Source organism: Simochromis diagramma, unplaced genomic scaffold (assembly GCF_900408965.1).
Source record: "Simochromis diagramma unplaced genomic scaffold, fSimDia1.1 OVJJ01000536.1, whole genome shotgun sequence".
Taxonomy (NCBI): Eukaryota; Metazoa; Chordata; class Actinopteri; order Cichliformes; family Cichlidae; genus Simochromis; species Simochromis diagramma.
This window is the reverse complement of record NW_024387029.1, coordinates 272,716-291,205: the sequence shown is the minus strand read 5'-3', so window position 1 is coordinate 291,205 and position 18,490 is coordinate 272,716. Positions and strand designations below refer to the sequence as shown.

The 18,490-nt window shown below is 38.1% G+C and overlaps 2 protein-coding genes across 3 annotated transcripts in view; both read left to right on the top strand.

Moving 5' to 3' along the window:
* Positions 1 to 18,490, top strand: part of LOC120739446 (major histocompatibility complex class I-related gene protein-like) — a 119,401-nt gene that overhangs the window by 48,617 nt on the left and 52,294 nt on the right. The gene's annotated exons all lie outside the window — the stretch shown is intronic.
* Positions 2,645 to 14,357, top strand: LOC120739448 (major histocompatibility complex class I-related gene protein-like). Of its 2 annotated transcripts, XM_040041201.1 has the most exons (7): positions 2,645 to 2,743; positions 4,100 to 4,372; positions 4,725 to 5,003; positions 6,158 to 6,487; positions 12,315 to 12,419; positions 12,630 to 12,647; positions 13,347 to 14,357. In XM_040041201.1, the coding sequence occupies exons 1-7, from the start codon at positions 2,695 to 2,697 to the stop codon at positions 13,394 to 13,396; spliced, it is 1,104 nt and encodes a 367-aa protein (XP_039897135.1). In that variant the 5' UTR covers positions 2,645 to 2,694; the 3' UTR covers positions 13,397 to 14,357. The 2 variants fall into 2 exon arrangements, with proteins under 2 accessions (XP_039897135.1, XP_039897136.1); XM_040041202.1 differs by lacking the exon at positions 4,100 to 4,372 and having other exon boundaries at positions 2,663 to 2,743.

Below are 18,490 nucleotides of genomic sequence, written 5' to 3'. Positions count from 1 at the left end.
AACTTTTTTTTGTTGTTTGTGACAAAGACAATTACATTTAGGTAAAACCAAACAGTATTAATCACTGAAACATTCACGATTCCCAAAAGGGGTGGGTTATGGACACTAAGTGACTGATAGAAAAAAGAGCTAATGTTGAGAAAATTTTGGGGGAAAAACTGAACTCATGTGGTCCAAAACTACATTTGTGTTTTGGTCCCTTTTGTGTATTTTCCCTCAGATGACACCTTTATTCAGTTTTATTAATGCCTAATCAAACAAATAAAAGCCTGTTTATGATTATAGATTAGGATTATAATTAGATGATTATATTTACACTGGCTCTTTATGACGACAGCTCAGCAGATCAGATGGATCCTGAATCTCACACTAATTTACTTTACTACTATAGCCTAATTTCATGTCTTCTACTGGCCATCTCTTGAATTTATGTAATTATCTTGGGTGTAACTGACAAAATTGACTCATGTTTGAATAACTTGCGTTGATTTAACTCAATTGTTTAAGTTACTGCCAAAGAAAAACATCTGTGTGCAACCTATGTCTAATATTGAATTAAGTAAATCCAAAATGTGGTCTTTTTTCAGTGTGACTGCAATTTCTGATATTATTTGTTTATTCATATTAAAGTAAACCTATTTGACTTTAAGAAAGAAAATTAGTGATGAATGACGCTTTGGCTCCCCCTCGTGGTTAAATCAGATACCACGTTGCAGGTTTGATTCTAATAAAGCTATGATGTTCTAAAGGAGAGATAGAGAGGACATATTTAAGAAGGTGTGGTGTAGAGCGCAACGCCGCCATCAAGTCAGTGGAAAAAAGCAAAAACTTGAGGAAAACCGTGCAGTGTATAAGTGACTGAAAAGTCCACCAATAAACAATTACGTCATTTTGTTCTAAACTGCTTCATCTACACATCTTTTTTTTTTGTTGCTTTTTTTTCCTTTAGTGCCTTTAAATATTCATCACAGGCAGCAGAGAATAAGACCCAAACACTGGACACTGCAAGATAATTTCACAAGTTTATTAACCATAGAAATCATAGGAAAATATGTAGCAATGAGCAAGGAGGAAACAGGCAGGCTAGCAGCTGAGCAGGCAGATCTTCAGAGACGATGCAGCGTTTAGTCCACGGAGTTCTGTCCAAGGACAAATGGGGGCATGACACCATGTCACTGTGAGTTAAAGTTTAGGTTATTATCTAATAACACATGTAGAAGCTGGCATGAACAGACTAAATATAATTGAGTCTGTAACTTTGTAAAGTTACATTAATTTTGTCAAATTTATGGTTTACTTTGACAAAAAGTCTGATAAAACAGCCTACTGGGAAGAAAGATACATCAAACGGCTCTAAATGTGACATGGTTGTTCAGCTATACTGGCATTTTCCCACAAAGCCAGTTCTACAGTTTACAGAAAATGTTGCAAAACAAGTGAAGCTACAGTGTGAACAACAGTTCTCTGTGTGAAGATACTTTGTTGGTGTGGATGTTTCTAGCAGGAGAAGGTGATACTAAATCTGAAATCATCTCAAACTGGTATTTTGAACATGACAGTCAGTTCACTGTATTCAAATAGCATCCATCAAGTTGGGATGGGAGATTTGCATCATGCATATCAATGTGACTGCAGGACCTGTGTGATGCTGTCACATGTCAATATGGTGAAAAACTCCAGGAATATTTCCAGCATCTTCTTAAATCTAAACTACAAAGAATTAAGGCAGTCCTGAAGGAAAAAAGAGATGCAGCCCGCTAGTAGCAAGGTGTACCTAATAAAGTGGCCACTCACTGGCCACTTTATTAGGTAGGAAAAAATGTCTATTAATGTATACAGTGTTGTCACTCATCTGGCTTTAATTCTCTTAACCAGTTTTGCCTGGGCTCTCTTGAGTTCACATTACTGTCACAGTGACATAACATAATCTAGGAAAGGTTTATAAAGATCCCACATGAAAATAACAGTTAGCTTCATTTTAGTGAACCATAAGCATATATCCGAAAACACTCAGAAGTTTAACAATCCAGAAGGTTACAGGTTATTTCCATTTAATTCCACTTTAAACAGTTAAAACATGAAAATTCAGTTTTAACTGTAACACAGTCATATATGATCTCATAGGAACATTATGAAAAGTGCATAGATGTTTATTTTTACACTTCATATTCAAGTGTATTACATTAGATGTGTCTCTTTAAATTACAAATTCCCTTGTAATTAAAACCTGTTTCTGTTTTTAGATTTTTACTTTTACTTTTACTTAATATGTTTGAAGAGACATTCGTTGAAGGCGTTTATCATCAGCTCATCTGGTCCAGGTTTTGCTTAGATCCAGTTTCAGTATAACTGAATGGACTGCTCTGATAATTTCCTTGTAATGGCTGTGCAAGTCTTATTCTTAAACGTGGTTACTAGTTTGGAGATGGTAGATGTGCTATTTTAATATTATTTTATTTGTAATTTTAAATGTATTCATTTTTAAGGCACTGTATTTTGTTATGTATTTATTTATTAAGTTATAATTTATTATAGACTAACCTAATTTATTACAGACCTTTAATGCCCAAATCACAACCCTCAGAAAGTAGCTTTTATTTTGAAATCAGGTAGTTTCCTGTGGGGGCTGGCTTTACCCAGTTTGAAGGCAGAAAAAACAAACTCTCACGATAAACACAGCAACACAAAAGCAACATGAAACCTGTGTATCTATTACTCCTCTGCTCTAATGTGGTATGTCCAGGTAAGATCATACGTTAAATATTAAAAGTAGTTTACTTTATTATTACAGCTTGAATATGGCTAACTTTTATGAGTTGTCATTTTGTTTACTTCTCCTTATGCTTACCAGTTGGGCTCTGAAGAAATGTAACACACGCTCTTTGTATAGTATGTGTAATGTATTGTTAATTTGCAGTGGTCGAAGTTGTATAATGAGAAATGACATTTTGTGAAGTATTTCCTCCTTAAACTGTCCTATTTGTAAAGTGTTAAATTTGTCTCAGCAGTGTTACAAATGTATATGATGTCATACACAAGTGTTAACTAAGATTTACAAATGAGTATTAATATTTCGGTGCAGTTTTCAGTGCTCATAAATGTGTGCTCCAGTCCACATACAAAGGAATCTGAACACATACAATGTTTTACAAATGTGTGTGTTAATGTGGTGGACATCTGGAATATTTGGCCTTATCTGTATTTTTTATGTTTGTTTGTTTTTTCAAATAAAACAGCTGATTCTGTTCATCTGGACGTAGCGTTTTCAGTCGGAGAAATATTTCATCACTCATCCGAGTGACTTCTTCAGTCTCAGCTGACTCCAGATTCCCCCAATTTTATAAATAGTAAAGTTGCATAACAACCGAAACTCGCACTGTTTCCTAACAATAAGCCACAATTATTTTTGTCAGACTGTCATGATCACACATAAATGATTGCAGACATTCCCAAACTCTGTGAATGGTAAAAGGTCAGGATCGAAGGTTCTTATGTTGCTTTTAAGGTTGGGAAAACCTGCAGTCAGCAGAAGTCACTTGGATGAGTGATGAAACATTTTTCTCTGAGAATGCTACGTCCAGATGAACAGAATCAACTCTGGGATTTTCTGACCTGGGTTTTTGAGCATGCATCAAGATAAATAGAATTAATCTTTTATTTTCTAAATAAATATAAAACACAGGAATCTGGGGGAAATCCAGCACTTGAACGCAGCTTACATTTGTTATCCCTCCCAAATAAATCAGGTGATATAATCAGGTGATCTGTGCACTGGCATTTAATGCTCTGTAAGTTAGCAAAAAGAATGCCACAAATATTCATAGACTTTTTTATGCACAGGGAAGTTTTTGAAAGTGTCAATGATCAGATTTGTGAAGCTAAACATAAATGGGCACATTAATTTTCATTATTTGTTCAGGTTTGGGTATACACATTTGTAAGTACTCAAAAGTACACATATATCAGTGTACATGCGTCATAATTGATCACACACACCTGCTGTGGAGTCTGATTGATACCGAATTAATCATATTTCTGATTAATGTTTATATATTTCATTTATTTGTTTACTAACATTATAAACATTTTTGTCCCACAGTGAAACACTCATTGGTTAGTTTTGACACTGGTTCCTCTGGAAACCCAAACATCTCTGAGTTTGTGGGTTTCCCAGTAATCAATGGCATTCAGGTGGCTTACTACTGTGACAGCAGCAACAAGATACTGGAAGCAAGACAGGACTGGGCGAAGAAAATATTAGATACCAACCCTCAGATGTTGGAGTCGCTCACTGATTATTGTTTTGTGGATCGGCCAAATCTATTCAGATTATGGATTTCTAGTTTGAAGCAGCAGTTAAACCAAAGCAGAGGTGCAGTGTTTTCTGTTATTTGTTTTGCCAAATCATCATAAATCATGTATATGCATAAACAAAACTGATTAATGTAAAAGATTGTTAGCATAATTAGTTATTTATTAGGTATAATAATACATTTTGTAATCATCAAACCTCACTAGTGTGCCCTAAAAAGAATAAAATAATTCATAAAAATAATTGTTCTCAATTTTAGTCTTGTATTAACAATGTTAAGATTTTAACTTTAAAAATTATAGATCATGTCTCTGATTTATGTCTTGCATTATGTCTTTATTGTGCTTCTTACAGTTTATAGCCTCTGAGTTTCAGATGTTCGCTGTAATCTCTGTTTTCTCTCTCGCCTCAGCTGTCCATATTTTACAGATGATAGAAGGCTGTGAATGGGATGAAAACACCGGAGAGGTTACGGGGCTTTTACAGTACAGATATGATGGAGAAGACTTTCTTAAATTGGATCTGAAGACGCTGACGTGGATCGCACTGAAACCAGAGGCTGACATTATCAAACAGAGTTGGGATGCTGACACAACCAGAATGAAAGACCGTGAAAAAATCCTCACTAAGATTTGTCCAGAGTGGCTGAAGATGTACGTGGAGAGTGGCAACAGCTCTCTGCAGAGAACAGGTAGAATCACATGACCTGATGCAGTAGTGTTTGTTTTACTTTGTATTATCTTTTGAAAAATAGTTATCATTGAAAGAGAAAATGGCAAAAACGTTTAAGTAGATTTAAAATTGAATGATTTAGAAGGTATGAAAACTGATATGAAGTTTTCCTGGTAACTGCAGTTTTAGGTTTTGGATCAAAAACATCTTATATACATATTTAGGGCCTCTCTGCAATGTGACAAGATATCATGCCTTCAATCACACACAGAGTCAGTGAAGGGCAGAAAGTCTGATCATCTTAAATAATTGAAACAACAAAAGAAGAGGCCATCTCTCACCATGGCCATTTTGATTATAGCTCCTCTTCCAGCCTCCTTTCTTGTTCATATGCATTTTAGGAACTGAGACATCCTCCAGCATGATGTACTGCGACTGATTTCTGAATAACAGACAAGAGGACTAACAAGATAAGGAGGAAATTAGTGAAATGTCTCAAGAAAAGCAATTGTCAAAATGAAACAGGAAGTTTAAACAGTACCATTTAATAACCTCCTTTTTACTTTTAACTGAGAACATTTATACAGTAATTTAATGTTTTTGTGAGTAAAATTTACAGTCAGCAGGTCAGCTTGTTCAGTGAAAGATCTTAATGCAGTGATGCTGTAGTTCATCAGTGGTTTCCAAACAGTGAATGAGCCATTTTGCAGCTTCTCTTTTAGCTCCACCTGGTGGTGAATTTGGCTTCTGTTGATGTTAAAATTGATGGATGGATTAAGATAATATTTATCATGTTTGTGGTTGAAAGACTATTATTGACATGAATTGAAACTCATGATTTTTCATTAAGTATTAAGTATTCTTGTGTTCACAATTTCATTACTATATCTCAGAGTGTTTCGGGTTATTTTTAGTCTAAAAGATCTCATAATGTAGCTTCATGCAGCTGCTGGAAGCTGGTGATGAAAAGTTATATGTGTTATATGATCATATACATTAGATGTTTTAAATGTCTCTTGTATTTATCCTCCCCTCTCTAAAGAACTCTGAATTATCTTCTGTCTAAACAGTGCTACACAAATAAACTTGACATGACTTAAGATGATGATTGTTTGGCTCTAACAACTCTGTTTTGAATATTAGGTTTTGGTTGAATTCCTTTCCTTCTTCCAGTTCTTCCCTCAGTGTCTCTTCTCCAGAGGACTCCCTCCTCTCCAGTCAGCTGCCATACGACAGGTTTCTATCCTAACAGACCCTTGATGTTCTGGAGGAAAGATGGAGAGGAGCTCCATGGAGGTGTGAATCCTGGAGAGATCCTCCCAAACAATGATGAGACCTTTCAGATGAGTGTTGATCTGAATGTTTCATCAGTCACACCTGAAGACTGGGGAAGGTACGATTGTGTGTTTCAGCTCTCTGGTGGTGAGGACATCATTGTCACCAAACTGAATAAAACTGTGATCAGAACAAACTGGGGCAAAAAAATATTTAACACTGATGAAGGTGAGAGAAACTTTTTTTTTTTTGCCCGTATTGTGGATTGATTGTCTATAATGTTTCTGATTGTTTTACCTTGTTATTTTTTGGACACAAAGAAGAATAACTGTTACAAGATCCAGCAGGTCCAGCCAGGCTCCACCATCAGCCAGCAGGCCCAGCCAGGCTCCACCAGCCGCCAGCAGGCCACAGCCAGCTCCACCATCAGCCAGCAGGCCACAGCCAGGCTCACCATCAGCCCAGCTCCAGCCAGCAGGCCACAGCCAGGCCCACCATCAGCCAGCAGGCCCAGCCAGGCTCCACCATCAGCCAGCAGGCCCAGCCAGCAGGCCACAGCCAGGCTCCTCCATCAGCCAGCAGGCCCAGCCAGCAGGCCACAGCCAGGCTCCTCCATCAGCCAGCAGGCCTAGCCAGGCGCCATCATCAGAAATTCCGCTTCCGGGTCCCTCGTGGTGGCCGCCTCGTGCTCTCGCTTCAGTATGCCACCCAAGAAAGGCCCAACACCAGAGGAGGTTGAGGACATTAAAACCTCCCTCGGAGCGCTGTGCGGAGACGTGGCAGCAGTCAGGGCGCAGCAGGAGCTGCTTCTGGGGCTACTGGAGGAGGTAAAACAGCTACGCCTCCAAAATGCCGAAAAGGACAGACGGATCATGGATCTCGAGCGGCGGGTGGATGAGCTGGAGCAGTACACCCGTACGAACGACGTGGTCATCAGCGGTATTAAAATCAAGCCGCGCTCGTACGCGCACGCAGTGGCCGGGAACGTCGGGGAGCCCAGCGACGAGGAGACCCGCTCGGTGGAGCAACAGGTGGCGTCCTTCCTCCAAAGCAAGGGGATAGAGATGGACCTGGAGCACATAGAAGCATGTCACTCACTGCCCAGGAGGAGTGACAGACCGCCGGCCGTTGTTATGAGATTTGTCAATCGGAAGAACAAGGTCGCACTGCTGAAACAAGGACGCAAACTGAAAGGCACGGACGTTTTCATTAATGAGCATCTGACACGAAAAAACGCAGACATCGCGAGGAAGGCAAGGCAACTGAAGAAGAATGGTAAAATACAACATACATGGGTAACAAACTGTAAGATTTTCATTAAGCTAAACGGGACACCAGAAGAGGCAAAAGTACTGATAGTGAGGAACATGGAGGATCTGGACAAGTACAACTGACACTAATGTATCGAGGTAATATATAACTCTAATGACAATCAAATGATAAATACACCAACATCTCCAATTACACCAGGAAATGACATGGACATGTTGAAATTAATTCTTCAACAGAAAGTAATTGATCTAGATTGTGAATTAAGGAGCATAATATAATAGATCCAGAAATAGATTCTGGAAGTAACTTTCTCTCTACTTTTGTTAAAAATTGTAATTATTTCACTCAGGAACAATATGAAAAAGAAATTAACCTAGACGGGAAGCTCTCATTAATTCACTTTAACAGCAGAAGTATGTACTCTAATTTTGATTTCATTAAGGACTATTTGCAACAATTTTCTCGCCCCTTTAGTGTTATAGCCATCACTGAAACTTGGTTCAATGTCGATAAAGGAATAGATTTTTGTTTGAATGGATATGATTTAAAATACATGAATAGATTAAATAAGGCGGGCGGCGGGGTTGCTATATATGTTCATAACTCTATAAAATATAATGTTGTAACAACTATGTCTATGGCTATTGATGGAATTTTGGAATGTTTGACTATTGAGATCATGAATGAAAAAAAAGAGAAATGTTATAATAAGTTGCATATATCGGACACCCAGTTCAAGTATTGACACTTTTAATGAATGGATAGAAAAAACGTTTGCTTCGGTGAACCAAAAATTACTATTTATCTGTGGTGACTTTAATATTGATTTGCTAAACCCAACAAGGTTAAAAGCCATTGATGACTTTACTGACACGATGTACAGCTTATCACTATATCCAACAATAACAAAGCCAAGCAGAATAACATCACATAGCGCCACTATTTTGACAATATTTTACTAATGTCATGGATTTCCAAATTAATAGTGGCCTGCTTGTCTGTGATATAACTGACCACTTACCAGTTTTTACTTTGTGTGACTGTGATTTAAAAAAAATAGATACCAAGATCATGATAGCAAAGCGAACAATAAATGAAGAAGCAATTCATGCCTTCACTTTCGATTTAGCACAACAAGATTGGAGTTCGGTGTATGAAGAGTCAGATGTGGACAAGGCTTATGACAATTTTCCTAGATATTTTTACTATGGTGGTACAATAACATTGTCCTGTAAACGAACACATGACAAAAGAAAAAAAAGATAAAAAAGTCCTTGGCTCACAAAAAGGAATTATTATGCTTGCAAAAAAGAAAAAACAATCTGTATAAACAGTTTATCAAAGTAAAAACAAAAGAAGTGGAACAAGATATAAGCATATAGAAATAAATTGACTGATATTATAAAGAACGAGGCAAACAACTTTATTATAGAAGAAGATTATATGAAAAGTAAAAACATATAAAGGAACTTGGGATGTGTTAAACAACTTAATTAAACAAGGATCTTCTGGGAACATCATATCCTGAATATTTTACTGATGTGCAAATGGTGAAAATCACAACATGAGTAATATTGTCGATGGGTTCAATAAATTCTTCAGAAATGTTGGCCCCGAACTAGCAGCGGACATCCCGTGTCATAAAAATGAAAATATCAGTATAAAATCAAATCCCTTTTCACTGTTCCTCTCAGCTACAAATGAGCAAGAAGTAATAAATATCACATTAGAATGTAAAAGTAAGTCTTCAATGGATTATCACGACATAAATATGTCTGTAGTTAAACAGGTTATTCTGAATATTGCTAGTCCCTTAACATATATCTGTAATTTATCATTTCAGTCCGGTTGTTTTCCAAAAAAAATGAAAATTGCGAAAGTAATACCACTATATAAAAGTAATGACAAACATAGTTTTACCAATTATAGGCCTATTTCTCTACTGCCTCAATTCTCAAAAATTCTAGAAAAACTTTTTAATTCAAGATTACAAAAATTCCTTGAAAAACATCAAATAATAAATGTTGGTCAGTATGGTTTCAGAACACAAAGAACCACTTCAATGGCGATAATTGAGGCAGTAGAAGAAATTACTGATGCACTGGACAAAAATAAATATGCAGTTGGTATTTTGTTGATCTCAAAAAGGCCTTCGACACAATTATCACTCAATTTTATTGGATAAATTGGAAAGATATGTATTCGAGGGAAAGCTGGTAACTGGTTAAAAAGTTATCTAACGGGTCGGGAACAATATGTTTAGCATAGGGCATTACCATTCAGAGAAACTTGGTATTAACATGTGGTGTTCCCCAGGGTCAGTGTTGGGACCAAAACTTTTCAATGTATACATAAATGATATTTTTGATGTTTCTCAAGTATTTAAACTCAGACTGTTCGCAGATGACACCAACATAGTGTTGTCAGTAAGCGATGATTAGCTGATCTTGTAATGACTGTAACAGGGAGCTACAATTAATAAAAAAATGGATGGACAGTAAATAATTATCATTAAATATAAAAAAACTAAAGCAATGTTTTTTGGTAATTTTTAATATCATAATAGAATTACCATTATCATTGAAGGTGGTACCAATTGATAATGTGAGTGAAAACAATTTTTTGGGAGTCGTAATTGATAACAAAATTTCATGGAAACCCCAACGTCAGACACATAAAAACCAAAATTTCAGAAGCCTCGCAGTTTTTGAACAAAGTGAAACAATTCCTTGATAAAGATGCACTTCGTACTCTGTACTGTACCCTGGTTCTTCCATATCTTACATATTGTGTGGAAGATGTGGGGAAACACATATAAAAATACAACTAATCATTAGTCACAGTACAGAAACGAGCACTGCGTATATTCACAAGGCTGGTTATCTAGATCATACTCACAATTCTTTCCTCAGGCAAAGTTACTTAAATTCCAGGATCTGGTTATTACAATACATCCATAATTTGTATAAAGCTTTACTAAACTTTTACCCCCGCAAATGTACAAAACTAGATTTGAAATTCGAGAAAAGGTTTATAATGTTAGAGGATTTGGAGATTCAAATTACCCAGAACTCGAACAACCCGTAAAGGGTTTTTGTGTGTCTGTATGTGGTGTGAAAATCTGGAACAGTCTGAGTTTACAACTGAAACAATGCAAAAATATTCATAGATTTAAATTCTCTACAAACAGTTGGTCTGGTCACAGTATACTCAATGATGGTTTTTAGTGTTCTGTAATGTCTGTTCTCTTACCATTGCTGGTATGGATTCAAAAAAAAAAAAAAAAAAAAAAAAGACTGTGCGTATGTATGTACATATATGTACATGTGTGTGTAGATATATGTATGTATATGTATGTGTGTGTTTGTTACTTGTAGTTATTACTGCCTGTTACCTGTGGTAATGTAATTTATAATTTATATATTCTGTATTCAGTATGAAGGCTCTAATTGTTGTTTGCGAGCTGCAGTTTAGATGCTTGTATGCGCCCGGGGCTGTTGATGGGACTGTATGCAATAATGGGCGTAGCTGCGGGAAGTATATGTTTTGTTTGTTTTTTGTTTTTTTGTTGATGAGTGAGTATAGGGGTGGGATTTAATAAGTTTTCTTCGTCCCACTCCTTTTTCAGGCAATTTTTGTTTTTTTTTTGTTTGGCATTTTATGTTCAATATAGGTTTTGTTGTGCCTGGAAATGAACAAATAAATGATGAATGATTGAACTGTAGGAAGAACTAATGGAGATCCTAACAGAGGTAAAAAACTTTCTTTCTATTTTTTTCAGGATTGTACACTATACTAATTTCTCTCTTTGTTCATAACCTATTCTCACTTAATTCGATTTACGCTCAAATCCACAACAGTTGCCAAATGTGAGGTGGACGTTGGCCCCCCCCCTTCTTCACATCCCCCAAACGTGGTATTCCACCGTTTGTGCTGGTTTGTGTGCTGCCAAAAATTTTCGTTTGTGCTGCTGCTATCATTTTAAAACTTATCTAATAAAATACATTCCTGATGCGTGGGCCCAATCATCCAGGTACAGTAAATTCCCAAAAGGTTGATTCTGTTCATCTGGACATTTTCAGTGGGAGAAACGTTTCGTCACTCATCCAAGTGACTTCTTCAGTCTGAGCTGACTGCGGGTTTCTCCAACCTTATAAACAGTACATTTGCACAGCAAAGGAAACTAGCACCACTGAATGAACAATGGGCTTGGGGGTTAGTTCCATGATTGTTAGTATGCAAATTCTTATGACCATTGATCAACGACTACTAATCAAAGACACAGATTCTCGAATGGCCATGAGTACCATTCACAGAGAGTTGGGGAATGGCTGCAATCACAGCAATGTAAGATGGCGAAAGATGTACCCTCGGGCCTCCCTTCTCGATGCAGAGTTGGTCAGCATCCTGACAGCTTGATGGACGAAGCTGTCTCTCAGCTTCGTCCATCAAGCTGGTTCTGGCCCGGAGGCTCTTCAGTATCCTTCCTGATGGCAGCAAACTGAAGAAGCTGTTGAAGGGATGAGTGGAGTCACCTGTAATGGAGAGGACCTTCCGGATGAGGCAGGCGCAGTAGATCTCCTGGGGAGGGAGGCAAGAGAGGTCCCCACAATCCTCTCCGCTGCTCTCACTACCCGTTGTCATTTTTTTCCTGCAGGACCCAGTGTGATATTGTTATCTATGTCATTACAGCGGATGGATCGATATACTTTTGTTTTAAACTACTTTAACTGCACATTTTATCCTATATGTTTATTTTCATTTGTTTTTCTTTACTGAGCAGAGACGTCCTCTGACATGCTGTTCAACACCATCGCTGCAGTCGTTGTTTTTGTTGTTCTCATTCTCATTGCTGCTGCTGGATTTGCTGTTTGGAAAAAGAGGAAAGGTGAGAGATTCAAAGAAACTGAGTTCACCAGTCAACCAGTAGCAGATGGGAAATGCTCAGTTAGATTATTTCTGTTGTACTTTTTACATTAGACATGGTTCTTTCTGAATTTATGTGAGGAAAACACGAGATTTTCAGGCACTTCGAAATGTTAAAAACTCATTTGCCTTTTGTTTTGTTTTTCTTGTTTGTTTGTTTTTTAAATTTCAGACAGACGGCCAACATCTTGTAAGTTCCCCTTCCTTGTCTCGCTTTGTGACATGCACTCTGGATTTAAAACTAGGATCTTAATAATATTACCAATGGATTTATTCCCATCCTTTTTCAAGACATTTGCTTCAGATTCCTTTATTATCATACAGATCTGTTTAATACTGTGATGCATCAAGCACTCTGGTTTTAATCAAGCATTTAATATTAGACCAAGATAAGCTGAGTAAAAGAAAATTGCAGTTTTTAAATTGTTTTATTCATTAACGGAAAAAAAGATATCCAAACCTAGACTCTGAATGAATAAGTTGCTCTAAGTTGATTTTCTTAAGTAAACTTTTTTGAGGCAACGACTTTGCACAATTTTTTTTAAGGGAACTAATTAGATTTTACAGTGTATCTTTACAGTGTATCTGTCACTATGTAAAAAAACAACTTGTGACTTTTTTATGATTTGCAGCAAAACATGGTGCCAGGTTAACCTTCGCATGCATGACCCATGTCTGTTTGTGCCTTAGAGTGAAAAAGATAATTATTTTTTATTAATGAATTCTTGCTGATGCAGTTTCTCTTTCTTATTTATAGTCTAGCTCACTTGCTCTGCCTCACTTGAACTGAAAAATTGAGAGGTTTTCATTTTTACTTATTGAGCTGCGGAACATTTTACAAACAGATAAAGAGAAATCCAGACTGAAGGTTTTTGATTTTTCTTTTCAGCTCCTGACAAAGGATCTGAGCTGTCAGAGCGACTAAATCAACAAGGCTGACTGTCGTGTCTCCCTTCCCACCACCTCTCAAGAGGTTCCCTATTAGACTGAGAGCCGGTGACTGCAGAGGGCATTACAGACTCAGTAACTCGTGAACTCACTTTGTGACATGTCGTGTTATCCTGCTGGAAGGACAACATGTTGACACGCTGGTCATAAAGGAGTGGACACGGTGAGCAACATAGTAGTTGCTGATAACAATCAGGGACGCTGTGGGGTAATATATCCTCCATTGCCAACACCATTAACCAGCAGCAGAACATCAGTCTTATTTTTTGTGTGACATGTCATTATGGTTGACAGCAATGACAGCTTAAGCTGATGTAATTTTGTAAAAACTGTGTCTAGGTCAAGGCCACGCCCTTCAGCAGGAGTTGTGCTCTCTGAGTGCTTCTGCACTTCAGGTGCCCTGGCTAACATTTCTTTCCAAAAAACTCTGAACAAACAGGAGGACTCGGAGAGCGCAGCGCCCCACGGATGGCAAGGGTTATACTAAAACTTTACTGCTGTTGTTTGATGTCTTCATTACAACATGCTGAATTGGCTGAAATCTTTCTATAAGCTGTAAAAACCTGAGATAATTCCCTTATCCCCAGATGAACAGAATCAACTTTTGGAGATTTACTTACCTGGATGATTGAGCATGCATCAAGATGTAACTCTTCATTGTTTGTAAGCTTTAGAAGCATTATATTACAGTTTGTTTTGTGCACATAGTCACGGCGGTTTTGAGCCTCAGTTTTGTATTGTATAACAGCCATTGAGCTAACGGCAGGAGCTAGAAATGTTGCTATTATTATCCATTTGGTGAGGAAACATGTTCCGATATATGTTTAGTAACCACTTTAGTATTTTGGTTTATTATTTAGCTTTTGCTTCCACTCTGTGACATTGAGCAGTATAGGATGTGAAATATTTATGTTCATTTTCATTGCAATAAACAACTGCATGAGAGAAGCAAGTCAAAATCACTCTCGTGATTCTTTCTCCCTGTTTTCAGGGGCAACATGAACACGATCCATCAAAATTGTGCGTAATATAAAGTTTTTACTGATTTTCACATATGGTGTGACCAGACAGACAAACAGAACAGATTACATGCTCCCTCTCTTCGGGGCGCATCAAGGAAGTTGTTTCTAAGTACTAAAGATGTAACGCTATATTTAAGTTTATACTTTTATATAGATTAATCCTGTTAAAATAATTACCAGTTTGCAAGAACCTGGGGGGTCACTGGTGAATTATTGCCATTTACATCAAATTATGCATGAAGTTAGAAAATATTTGGGAAAATCTGGGAAATATGTAATAAACAAAAAAGTGTGAAATAACTCAAAATGTGTTTTACATTTTCTCCAAAATAGCCACCCTTTGCTTTGATTACTGCTTTGCACACTCTTGGGATTCTCTCAATGAGCTTCATGAGGTCGTCACCTGAAATGGAGTTCCCAGAGATGCTGGGCTTGAGCTTGGGATGCTGAGCTACTTGTTGGCCCCTTTTGCCTTCACTCTGCGGTCCATCTCATCCCAAACCATCTCATGACTGTGGAGACAGGACTCCATTACTCTCCTTCTCAGTCAAATAGCCCTTACACAGTCTGAAGGTGTGTTTGGGGTCATTGTCCTGTTGAAAAATAAATCATGGTCCAACTAAAAGCAAACTGGATGGGACAGCATGTCACTGCAGGATGCTGTGGTAGCCATGCTGTTTCAGTGTGCCTTCAATTTTGAATAAATCCCCGACAGTGTCACCAGCACACCTCCTCCTCCATGCTTGGAGGCAGGAGCTATGCATGTAGAGACCATCCATTCACCTTTTCTGTGTCACACAAAGACACAGCGGGTGGAACAAAAGCTCTCAAATTTGGACTCATCAGACCAAAGCACAGATTTCCACTGGTCTAGTGTCCATTCCTTGTGTTTCTTGGCCCAAATAAATCTTTCCTGCCTGTTGCTTTTCCTTAGTCGTGGTTTCTCAGCAGTTATTTGACCATAAAGGCCTGATTCACACAGTCTCCTCTAAGCAGTTGATGTTGAGCTGTGTCTGCTACTGGAACTCTGTGTGGCATTTACCTGGGCTCTAATCTGAGGTGCTGTTAACTTGGGATTTCTGAAGCTGGTGACTCGGATGAATTTATCCTCAGCAGCAGAGGTCTTGGTCTGCATTTCCCGGGGGCGGTCCTCATGTGAGCCAGTTTCATCGTAGCACTTGATGGTTTTTGTGACTGCACTTGGCGACACATTCAAAGTTTTAGCAATTTTCTGGATTGACTGACCTTCAGTTTTTAAAATAACAATGGACTGTCGTTTCTCTTACCTAGCTGATTTGTTCTTGCCATAATATGACAGTATAACAGTTGTCAAATAGGGCTGTCAGCTGTGTACCAACCTGACTTCTGTACAACACAGCTGATGGTCTCAACCCCATTAAAAATGGCAAGAAATTCCACAAATGACCCTGACAAGGCACACGCGTGAAGTGAAAACCATTCATGATGCACACTGAGAGAAGGCCAAGGGTTTGTAGTGCTGTCAACAAAGAGTGGCTAATTTGAGTAATCCAAATATGTCATAAGACATGTTTTGTCACAGCTGCGGCAGCAGTCGTGTGGTGTTTGTAAAGGAGGACCCAAGATGCAGACCAAGGGAGGGATGGGCGTGAGCTTTTATTTACAGTGGATGATGACAAACAGAGGCAAGGATGACGAGTAAGGAACTAAGAAATAACCTAGACTGAAAACTAGAAAACAAACCTGAACCTATAATGTTTGGGGAGAAACATGGGATGGAGGATGGAGGATGGAGAACGATTAAAAGAGAATGCAGAGAGACACAGAGATACACCGAGTTACACAGACGAACTGATGACGAGCATAGGTAGACACACACTATGATTACACACAAGGTAATCAGGAAATGACACACAGCTGAACCTAATGGGCATGACAAGACACAGACCTTCAAAGTAAAACAGGAAAACGCAAACTGTTTTACAAACACAAACTCAGGGACATGAACGGAGCACTGGGGGAGGGACAAAGCTAGGAATAGCAAAACACTAAGAATCAAAACCCTAAGAACTAACAAAGACACATCTAGAAATCAAAGATTAATGATACCAAACAGAAAACACTGGGTCACCGACCCAGGACTATGACATGTTTAGAGTTATTTATCATGTTTTTCTCCGCTGCATTATTCCATATATCTTGCTTGATATATCTGATGTCTTCAGTTTGTATCTAAAATTCAATTCAACTCAGTTGTATTTATACAGGGAGTGCAGAATTATTAGGCAAATGAGTATTTTGTCCACATCAACCTCTTCATGCATGTTGTCTTACTCCAAGCTGTATAGGCTCGAAAGCCTACTACCAATTAAGCATATTAGGTGATGTGCATCTCTGTAATGAGAAGGGGTGTGGTCTAATGACATCAACACCCTATATCAGGTGTGCATAATTATTAGGCAACTTTCTTTGCTTTGGCAAAATGGGTCAAAAGAAGGACTTGACAGGCTCAGAAAAGTCAAAAACAGTGAGATATCTTGCAGAGGGATGCAGCAGTCTCAAAATTGCAAAGCTTCTGAAGCGTGATCATCGAACAATCAAGCGTTTCATTCAAAATAGTCAACAGGGTCACAAGAAGTGTGTGGAAAAACCAAGGCACAAAATAACTGCCCATGAACTGAGAAAAGTCAAGCATGCAGCTGCCAAGATGCCACTTGCCACCAGTTTGGCCATATTTCAGAGCTGCAACATCACTGGAGTGCCCAAAAGCACAAGGTGTGCAATACTCAGAGACATGGCCAAGGTAAGAAAGGCTGAAAGACGACCACCACTGAACAAGACACACAAGCTGAAACGTCAAGACTGGGCCAAGAAATATCTCAAGACTGATTTTTCTAAGGTTTTATGGACTGATGAAATGAGAGTGAGTCTTGATGGGCCAGATGGACGGGCCCGTGGCTGGATTGGTAAAGGGCAGAGAGCTCCAGTCCGACTCAGACGCCAGCAAGGTGGAGGTGGAGTACTGGTTTGGGCTGGTATCATCAAAGATGAGCTTGTGGGGCCTTTTCGGGTTTAGGATGCAGTCAAGCTCAACTCCCAGTCCTACTGCCAGTTTCTGGAAGACACCTTCTTCAAGCAGTGGTACAGGAAGAAGTCTGCATCCTTCAAGAAAAACATGATTTTCATGCAGGACAATGCTCCATCACACGCGTCCAAGTACTCCACAGCGTGGCTGGCAAGAAAGGGTATAAAAGAAGAAAAACTAATGACATGGCCTCCTTGTTCACCTGATCTGAACCCCAATGAGAACCTGTGGTCCATCATCAAATGTGAGATTTACAAGGAGGGAAAGCAGTACACCTCTCTGAACAGTGTCTGGGAGGCTGTGGTTGCTGCTGCACGCAATGTTGATGGTGAACAGATCAAAACACTGACAGAATCCATGGATGGCAGGCTTTTGAGTGTCCTTGCAAAGAAAGGTGGCTATATTGGTCGCTGATTTGTTTTTGTTTTGTTTTTGAATGTCAGAAATGTATATTTGTGAATGTGGAGATGTTATATTGGTTTCACTGGTAAAAATAAATAATTACAATGGGTATATATTTGTTTTTTGTTAAGTTGCCTAATAATTATGCACAGTAATAGTCACCTGCACACACAGATATCCCCCTAAAATAGCTAAAACTAAAAACTACTTCCAAAAACATTCAGCTTTGATATTAATGAGTTTTTTGGGTTCATTGAGAACATGGTTGTTGTTCAATAATAAAATTATTCCTCAAAAATACAACTTGCCTAATAATTCTGCACTCCCTGTATAGCGCCAAATCACAACAACAGTTGCCTCAAGGTGCTTTATATTGTACAGTATATATATATATATATATATATATATATATATATATATATATATTAGGGGTGCAACGATACACAAAATTCACGGTTCGGTTCGGTTCGATACTTTGGTGTCACGGTTCGATATTTTTTCGATACAAAAAATGTTCATGCATTTTTAATTTGTCATTTATTAAAATTATAAATATATATTTTAACTCAAAAGTACAGTTTTTAAATTTAACCCTAA

Bases quoted from the DNA above. Each gene is read 5' to 3' on its own strand.
- LOC120739448 (XM_040041201.1), top strand. From the start codon at position 2,695: ATGAAACCTGTGTATCTATTACTCCTCTGCTCTAATGTGGTATGTCCA. The intron at 2,744-4,099 runs GTAAGATCATAC...TTTGTCCCACAG, and splicing joins CTCTAATGTGGTATGTCCAG to TGAAACACTCATTGGTTAGT. The intron at 4,373-4,724 runs GTGCAGTGTTTT...CTCTCGCCTCAG, and splicing joins GCAGTTAAACCAAAGCAGAG to CTGTCCATATTTTACAGATG.